The sequence below is a fragment of the Dermacentor variabilis genome, chromosome 1, assembly GCF_050947875.1.
Source record: "Dermacentor variabilis isolate Ectoservices chromosome 1, ASM5094787v1, whole genome shotgun sequence".
NCBI lineage: Eukaryota > Metazoa > Arthropoda > Arachnida > Ixodida > Ixodidae > Dermacentor > Dermacentor variabilis.
In genome coordinates, this window is record NC_134568.1 from 189,726,654 (window position 1) to 189,736,587 (window position 9,934).

General features: G+C 49.3%; 1 protein-coding gene across 1 annotated transcript in view; it reads right to left on the bottom strand.

The window, feature by feature from the left end:
- LOC142589992 (zinc finger protein ush-like) overlaps positions 1 to 7,338 on the bottom strand; it is a 474,624-nt gene extending 467,286 nt beyond the window's left edge. Inside the window, exon 1 of the mRNA XM_075701785.1 lies at positions 6,569 to 7,338. Within this exon, the coding sequence (XP_075557900.1) occupies positions 6,569 to 6,608 (40 nt within the window). The 5' untranslated portion in view covers positions 6,609 to 7,338. The remainder of the gene's footprint in view (positions 1 to 6,568) is intronic.
- Between the last annotated feature and the right edge of the window lie 2,596 nt (positions 7,339 to 9,934).

Consider the following 9,934-nt stretch of genomic DNA (forward strand, 5'->3'; position numbering starts at 1 on the left):
AGGACAGCGTGTAAAGCAACGGCCGAATAAGCGGCTCCGCTGAGGAGAGACGTAGGTGCGCTCGTGTCCGCAAACGAGCTGCACGATGATAGCACCGTTGTTTCGCACTAAAATAACCATTGGTATACAGTGCCCGAATTCTGTTAAAATGGCTCTCTTGGCCACGGAAAATACATCCACGCCATATGACACTTGAAATTGAACTCGGTAGATTGAAACTCGCATTTTCCCGTGCATTTTGCCTCGTTGTCTGAGGGGGCGGCATCGCCGCACGCCAGGCAGCAATGCAAGATCTGATGCACACTGAGAACTTTGTTGCGGTGTTATGAAGTAGGACGGCGCTTAATAAAAAAAAAATTTACATATCACTTCCTGGCCTATTTTACAACGGGTAAGTCATGGCACCCAATGCAGACAGAGCCTTTCCAACGTTTTTACTTTTCACTCCTTTCTGTGTTAAGACCTTCCCACTTGTGAAGGCGGGCCTATGTTAAGTTTTCTTATTACATGTAATATCAGTGATTGGGTGCATCTGCTTCATTAATCTTGTGGACTCCAAATGATGTCAGCATATTCTAGTGCTGGTCTGATTAGCATCTTATATAGGCGATTAACTTCACTTCAGGTGGAGCGTTACGTAGTTTCCTTTCGAGAAAAGGTAGCTTTCTTTGCACTTTCGAACAAATAGCCGCTATATGTGGTTCCCAACCAAGGTTGGATGTTAATGTAACTCCCGAGTCCTTTACGTAATCCCACATTTAGAAATTTTCAAATTTCCCAATGTGTAAGGAAAGATAAAGGGGTTGAGACATGAAATTTTGAGGCTATAAGAAGCCTGTTGTAGGCTGCGTCTGTATGCGAGGACACCCACAACAAGGTATTGGACGCTGCAACATTTCAAAATAATTTTAATTCAGCTCCAAAAAGTCATTAAAAGCTCCTTTTCGTGGTCGAGATTCATCGCTAGCGCGGCTGTTATGACGTCACTGCGGAGGAACGAAAATATTGACCTCATAGCAGGCACCTACCCAGGGGGGGTCCGGGCCATTAACAGAAAAAAATCACCCGTTGGTTCACATTACCCTGCGGAAGCAGTCAACTGGTTAAGTGCCAAGCGGGTACAGTTGTTGTGGTTCAAGTATTTTTCGTGCTAGCCTGACAGCGTTTCTTTATACAAGTATTTTAAGCATACGGTAATTTTACTTATTTCTGTAATTTACCGTGGACACATTAATCCCGGATTTAGAGTATACCTGTCGCTAAATCTAGATGATGATCGGTAAGGAACAGTCACTATGCGTAAAAAAAAAAATTTTATTCTAAACAATTACGTCTGCGGTAATATCTTTGCAAATAATCGTATGGTAGAAACTACAGGCTAAATGAGCCTCGTTGTTGCCGTACAACGAATTTACTATGAAACATAAGCTTCATCAACGCTCATACAAAAATCCACAAGGTCGTACGAAGCCAGAAGGATGATGTTTAGGCAAATCAATGTAGGGCCATTAAATCACATGCCAACTTAAAAGCCATATGCTGACGGCGGACTTACATTTCCCTCTAGTGCATTCTCAGTAGGAAACTCTAAGCACTCGGGGACCACACTGCCGCCTTGAGGCAGATTTCAGTAGTCTTTCCCGATGGCAGAAGCTTTTTAGAGTGGCTATGTGATGTCGCGATCTCAGGGCACACGCCGAGTTCGAGCGTCTTGCAAACAAAATAAGCGGGGGAAAGCCGGTGCATATAGTATCATAGCACCCGCCGCGAAAAATGCATGTAAAAAAGAACGGGGAAGCAAAATGCAGTCACACATGTCGCCAAAGCGTTGCTCCTTTTTGCTGGGGAAAGACGTCCCATCAAGCAATAAATACTGGCCAGCACGTTGGTAAACACGCTGGTCAGTCGCTGAAACATGTTCGGCAGTAGGACACACCAGAGACACTTCCTTACAGATCTGATAGCGTAAGCTGGGCTGACCACCCTGAATATCGCCTCTGATACGCTCCGCCTCAGCAAAAGTGCGCTGTGACAATGAATGGAAGTTCGCAACCATGGCATCAGCCTTCCTAAGTCATTGCGAGGATGATGGACCTAGCAGGACTTTTACAATGCCACTGTTTGCAGGAGATTATAGCATAGTTTACCACGTGAGTGCACGGCATCGCAACAGCGTAACTTCACAAGCCCAGCTAAGCTTGACGTCCACTCTACGAGCCAGAAAGCGCTATCGACGAAGCATCTCGATTCCTCCTAAACTATGCGACACAAGAGTGTTAACGCAGTGCACACACGTGAGCATAGTGGGGCGGCGGGAAAGACACCTGCTCTACGCTACCATTTCCAGTTCGTAGGAGGCGCAATAATGTCGTCGCAAAGCTAGGCTACCACCTTGTGACATTGCAATAGCGGCAAAGTTGCACTGTTCAGAAATTGGTCTTACGCACTATTTAAGGCACAACTGCACCTGAAACCAGTGCGAAGCAAACACTATATAGCAAACGAACAAAACTTAACATGTAGTTACCCTCTCTAAAACGAGTCGGTCCGGTTGCCTGATATGTGTTGCCTAGCTAAGAGCGCATTTTAAGCAGCAAAATAAATTTCAGCTCTGCGATAGCTGATCCGACAATTTAGGGCCGCAAAGGGCGGTTTAAGGTTATACAGGTCAAAACAGAGTGCGGTACCCACAATCCGACGACAGGATAAGAGAGAATAAACAAACAAGCTCGTGCATCAAACGTATGATAAACGACGGAACGTGTAACATTCCTGATAAAGAAGAGCACACAGATACGGGAAGAGTGTCGTGTCTCCCGGCGCCTCATGCCAGTTTAGCAAAACAAGAGCAAAACTCTTCGTGTTTACGCTGGCGAAATCTAAGTAAAAGAAACCGCAACTTGCTGTGAAAATACCGCACCGAGCCAATATTCAGCGCTGTGTGCACAGTTAACACACTTCTTTGAAACGGTTTGTGCAGACACACTATGACTGCCTCGACTCAAGAAGGTCACCTGAACTATTCTGCAGCAGAACAGCAGCCGTCAGCATTTGCAGGTGGTCTCATTCTCAAGCACTGAAGAGGCCAAATGCTGGTTAACTTCGGTGATCTGACGAGAACCACCGTATTCAGTGTTATACTGTTGATGGTCCAAATAAATTGTTCTTTCTAAATTATTTTTTTTTGCACTGCCCTTCAGGCGTGAATTGGAAATGGTCGTTTCTAAACCGAATCACACTCACGGGTCAGCACAATAAATCCGCAGTGGCGTCTTCGGTTCCTCTTTGAGTTCAGACAAACATTCAAAATTGCCACGCAAACTGGTGATTATGCTGCCCATTTCGGTATCAAACCCAGCAGAATAAGCTCGCACTCGACGTCAGTAGCCTGCGCCGGGCAACTGACTACTCTGCTTCATCAGACGGAACTTTCTCGCCCTCTCTCTAGGACACGGGGGGAAACCTGGAGACCACCAGCACAATTTTAAAACACTGGCACAATTCCCCTTATTGTACGGGGAATTTTCACAAAGCCGCAGAGACATGGCGCAACCAAGGAGGTTATACTAACTGGATGGAACGCGCTGCGAAAGCTAAATTGCACAATGCAGTAAGGTGCTTCGGCGGGACGGCCAGTGCGGACGTGACGAGGAATCGTACAACTCCGGCACAGTATAGCATCCGGTGACCCTCGTTACCATGCGAGAGATGCGGCACAGGCACGAGAGTTGCCGGTGCGCGGCTGCAGCAGGAGAAGCTAAGATATCGACGAAAGACTTCCAACTGCAGAGAGTCAAAGGAGAATAGCCGGCAGTTAAAATAATATATATATATATATATATATCCTCACGTAAGTCGGTGAAGATAACCGTTGCTTGAGCTCTTCGAGCTTGAATAGAAACAAAAGTTGCCCGCAGAGCAGCTAGTTCACTTGCTGTAACTTAAGTGCGGTGGCTAAGCGTGGCAGAGGTGGTGGCACACAGTGACGGAATCTGATGACATAAGTGTGACAAAGCGATCGGTATATGCCCGAGTGAGTACTGCATGCAGTCAGAAAAACACCCAAGAGCAAAATATAGTTACGTGGGAGACATCGCACGAGACTCGGGCTGTGCAAATCGTTGCCTGCCTTATAGGATACGACGACCCTCAGTTATATATCACACACGCAGGCTACGTAAGGGATATTCGAGATGAGGATGTAAGAGAAATTCCAGCTGAATGACAGAAACAGCACACTGCGGAACATTACCGAGATACTGATGCGCACTGTGGGGCAGTAACCAAACTGTGTTGGAGGGTTCTGCCCGTTGCTTATGCATGGAAAAAATGTCGCATTGGGTCTTCGTGTCAAGAATAGAAGGACAGGGCCGTTATTTATTAATACTGCGATGATAGATACAGTGGGATAAATTCATTCGTTGCTACGGGCTGAGACCATTTTTCCTTCCAGAAGGAGTGCAGGGTGGCTATCGCACGAGGATTGCCGCGCAAAGCGGCAGTCAGTGCCAAGCCATTGAGGTGCCAACCAGTTTGTGCGCAAGGCTCGATTGCAGTTGGGCTCACGGGAGCCGGAAAGTGCGCAGCCTGCCAACGTGCAGACCGTGCTCGCATCGGTCGGCGTCGAGCAGTGCGCGACCAACCTGTGGACAAAAAAAGTAGGGCGGCTGACCTCCGCCCGTAAGAGCGCCGTCATTTACCCGCTCAAGTGAAAGCGGCGCTGGCAGCCCACTTGGAAGGCGCTACCTTATTACAGCTCCGGGCATTTTCCGAATGCTTTAATGAATTCGCTTCGTTGGGCGTTGAAGGACTGAGCGTATCGAAAAGGCTACGGAAAGACAGCAGTAACGTTCCCGCTTCCTGTAACGTAACGTGCACTCGATCCGCCTGTTCTTAGTAAATGTTATTGCCTTCGCCGGACCACGCGGTCGGGCTTTTTCTTTCCCCCTTTGTAAATGACAGCATCCGGCATCAGTACATTTCTTTTGAATGTAGTCGCAGCGTTTAATGACGTCGCTATTGTGTTGCTCTTCTTTTGCGACACTAACTCGAGATTCCGCTCGAATATTTGAGAACTAAAGTCGTCGCCACATCGCTGGTGTTCCGTAGATGAATGAATGAATTATAGAGTTTTACGTGCCAAAACCACGATTTGATTATGAGGCACGCCATAGTGGGGGGACTCCAGATTAATTTTTCAGCACCAGGGAATCTTTAACGTGCCCCTAATGGACGGGACATAGACATTTTTGCAGTTCGCCCCGTCGAAATGCGGTTGGCGCCACCGGGATTTGATCCCGCGACCTCGTGCTTAGCAGCGCAGCGCCAGGGCCACTAAGCCACCGCGGCGGGTTGTTCCGTAGATCGAGCTACATATTATTTCGTTAAATTATAATGTAGCGCCTTCATCCCAGTTTAGGCACGAAACAGAGGCAACGAGAAGAGAAGGCCCGGCGTGCAGGCTGCCCGGCCGCCTACGTCCTTCGGCGGGAATCCATCGAGCGCGTGTGCCTGAAGCGTCCAACCATGATGGAAGTTCTTCGTCTACTCTCATCAACATATGATGACCCAGTGTAGAAATGAGGAATTCCCGAGTGAATTCTTCGGAAACTGTGAGTGTGTGGGTTATGCCAAAATAAATACTTTCATGAAAAGAGGCAGCAGCAGAAGCAGCTGCAGTTGAATGCTTTGTTAGTACTTGTGAAGAACCTGAACAGCCACGTCTTTCTGGCTTTTCAATGTCACGACGTTGTATGAACGCGCTGTGAGTATGCAGACACCATGAGTATGCAGCAAAGGATGGCATCACGGTTCTATTGTAGATGCCTTCCAAAGCTTTACATTGTTCACGTACGTGCTTGTTAATAGCAGAATTCGCCCAAGCTCGCACGGTCAGGAGGGAAGCAAGCACGCCATGCGAGTAAAGACACACACATGCAATGCAGTAAAGATTCTTCGCGAAACGGTGGGGATGACGAAGCCATGCAGGTTCATGACGACATTTCAATCACGTTGACCAAAGAAACAAAAAGGAAACGTGAGGAATCAAAAAAAGAGTGAGCGTACTGTTGCTCCGTGCACACAACGGGATGCGACAGTGACGGTCATGACTGCGTCGGTGGGGCTGACGAACCACGCGCAGGGATTTCCTGCGCGTGGCTGGTTAGCTATAACAGCGCATATAGAAGGCCAAGCAGCTTTCCCGTCGTAGGAAAGAACAGCGACGACCAGTCGGTGTTCCTTCCTCCCGACGGGTTCCCGCGTCACGCGGAGTCTGCCAGCTTTATACCATCCGGCTCGCGCGATGAACTGAGCGCAACATATCAAGACAGGTTACACATGTAACTGCGCTGCACGTACAAGCGAGACGAAAGATACCACTTATAAGTTTGCGGCAGATCTGCAAACCCCTTTCACTCCTTTCACTCTCTTCTTGATGGTACTCCGTAACGAACCAAGAAACGTGCATAACGAACACAGGAGCGGCCGCGGTCACCGTGACACGACGAACAACACAACTCGATGCAGGGATTGCTGGGCGTAACAGGGTGCAGCGCTCGCTACTCACTTTTCAGTGGCTTGGGGTTGGATTGCTTCCGCCGTGACATTGAAGCTGTGCGTGCGGGCGTTCAGAAACGCTGATTGGTCAGCGGACCGAAGAAACGCACAAGGAAAAACTGCTGACTGCTTCGTCGTCTTCGTCTAACATCGTCAGACGGCACCCGTCTGTCACAAGAGCACACGCGTCACCCGGCACGGCACGTTGTGCGCATTGGGAGATATACGAGCACAGCTGTCACCCGCTATCACATGTCACCAGGTGGTACGCACACGATGGAATCAAGAGCTTCGCCAGCTCGGGGCAGCACCGAATGCAGCGCACGTGGTGGGACAGCGCTTAGGCGGGCTGCTGGTACACGCGTCGGAGCTTGCGTAACGGTCGCCGCCTAGAAAGACAGCTCATGATCTTTGCCGCGCTGTGACCCAGGTGCGGAAGACAGTCCTTTGGGGGAGGCCTTCCATTTCGGCCTGGAGGACGCCGCCCTCGGCTGCGACCGTATTTCCGCGCGCACGAACGAAGAGCGCCACTGGCCGCAGAGAGGCTGTCACGTGTCGACGGCACCACGCGCTCCGGAGACGCGCGCGCGGCGCTACTGGGGGCGCGCTGCGGTGTCTTCGCGATACTTGATCACACGCGAGGTCCCGAGGAGGCCCCGGCTGCCGGTACGACGCGCCGGTTCGTAGTACGCACAACGCCCGCACAACGGCAAAGAGAAAGGGTGCGAAATGTCCTGGGACACACCGCACGTCTGGCGCCGAACGCCCGACTGCCGCCGGTGACCTGCGATGTACGCGACAGCGTCGGCAAGGAGGAAGGCGGGAGGAGAGCCGCGGAGGAGGGGTGCGGGGGGCGGGTTCGACAGCGCGCTCCTCGTTCGGTGCCTCTGCGCACGCGTCACGCGCAACAATAGCCGACGCCGAGCGCGCCAAAACGCGCGCGCAAATGGGAGCGCCAGCGCGCGCGCGCGCGCGCCCTTCGTGCGGAAGGAAAAACCGGAAACACGCGAAATCTAAAGCAAGAGGGCAGCCTCCGAGGAAACGGAGCGCGGGCGCGCTGAGAACGCCTACCGTCAGTGCTCGCCGATGGCCAACCGTCGGAAGGGCGCACTTCGCAGGTGAGACAACTGGCCCTGAATCGACGAGCGGCTCTGCCCCTGTCACGATCGGACCGGCCCGACTCCGAATTTGGTGCGACCTGCCCTGACATAACGGGCCATGCCGGCGTGGCTCCCTGCTACACTATACGCGTACGAGCGTGCAGGTTAACTGCGAATTCGAGCGGTCACCTTGGAACAACTTTTGACGCGAGACGTCTTTTAAACAACGGTCAGAGGGGGTCGCTTGCTGAAACCGATGCAACGAAAACATGTATCGCGTGCGCAGATGCCATCGCGACACATGACGAAATGGAAGTTGACTTTACAGATAGGCGCCGCGCCGCTCGACAGCACTTTTATCCATCTGAGCAGGAATGGTAGCGCTTGAGAGAGTTCTCTATGTCATAGAAGGTACAACTTATCAGACTCAAACTGGTATTCATCAGGATTTGTAAGACCTACAAATGTGCAATATGATGCAAATATTCACGCTTGTTCGGCTCTCCCCACCCGCCTCCGCCCCCTTCAGTTCGACACGTACGGCCAAAATATCACGTGGACGTAGACTCGGGCAACAAGATAGAAGGATATTCAACCGCTTTGACAACGGCGGAACGTGTACGCCTTCATGGTGAGTACAAAGGCAGGAGATGAGGCAAGCGTATAGCAGCCCCAACCACACTGTAAGAAATAAATCTAAAAAAGAAAAAAAAACGCTAAATTTATGTTTTTACTACAGATTATTAATTTTAATACAGAAATCACGGTAATTAAGCCACAGAGTGCCGATTACACCGTCAACCTGCATCAAATCGACAGCCTTACCCCATATTTAACGCATTAAAACTTTTCTATAAACGCAAAGGTACCTTCGCATCACTTATACTCAAACCCTGCATTGGATCTGACGTAAAGCTTTCATTGTTGTTCTTCTTCCTATATACTAACTAAAAATTAAATTATAGGGTTTCATGTGCCAAAAGCACGATCTGATAATGAGGCACGCCGTAGTGGGGGACTCCGGAAATTTGGACCAGCTGGGGTTGTTTAACGAACACCTAAATCTAAGTACACGGGAGTTTTCGCATTTCGCCCCCATCGATATGCGGCCGCCGTGGCCGGGATTCGATCCCGCGACCTCGTGCTTAGCAGCTCAACACCATAGCCACTAAGCAACCTCGGCGGGTATAATAATAATAATAATAATAATAATAATAATAATACACGGTCATGGAAATAGTCAGTTGCTGTTCAGCGAAAATGATAGACCGGAGTTGACAAGTAGAAGAAACGAAGCGGGCGCCTATTTGAGGTGGAGACACTGGAGCACCTAAATCAATGCCCATACCTTCGCTCTTTATGAATTTGGAAGCTCCCATGGGGCCGCGGCTTCTCTTACAGATGACTGGCAAAAAAGTAATGCAGTTCTGGGAGTTCAACGCTTCGTCGTTACAAATTTTTATGCTGCCTCCATTTTCAGCAGATATGAAGCACGAAATCAGAGAGCGGCAGTGCCGGCTGTAGAAGTCACATAGATATAGCGCTCAGCAAACGTGCCAACTACCGCTTACTGCTTACGTTAAGAGTAATAAATGCATTTTATAAACTCCAAAAGTAGATTCGCCCTCGCATGACACTCGAAGATCAGTGAATTCATTCTTATCCATCAAGTTTGCGAAAACGCAACAAGCTGCTGTTTTGGTCGTATAGAACTTCCACAGATATTTTGACAAAGGTGAAAAATGCCGCAGGTTTGTAAATCTACTGCAATTCGCCGTGAAACGCTTGCGGATGCGTGGCGCTATTTAGTGCCTTTAGAAAGTATTTGCTATTGCGAACAGGCAGCTGCCAGCAAACGAAAGAAATGTGTCGGATAACTTCACATAAACCAAACGAAGCACAACGGCGATGAGAAAGAAAAGCATCTTGCTTGTATATGTGCAACTTTAGATGAACTGCGCTAGGCTGTTTTGCATCCTTACTGTTTATGGCGTTAACAGAGGCGTCCCTTCGACTCCTGGAAACATAGCTAAGTACAGAGGGATGAACGGCGTATCTTAGCTGCTAGAATGACAATTTATTTGCATTTCACGTAGCCTAGACTCACAGGCCACAAGCTCAGGCGAAATTAGCCACACAACTTTAATAGCTCATTGTGTAATTGACAATGCATGCAGCTTGTATTCTAATAATTTAGTATACGTTTTATTCCAAAAAAGAAATTTAAGCTCGAAAACTTTGCATTAGAGCTGGTTCAAAATTTTAGCCCCGGTGCG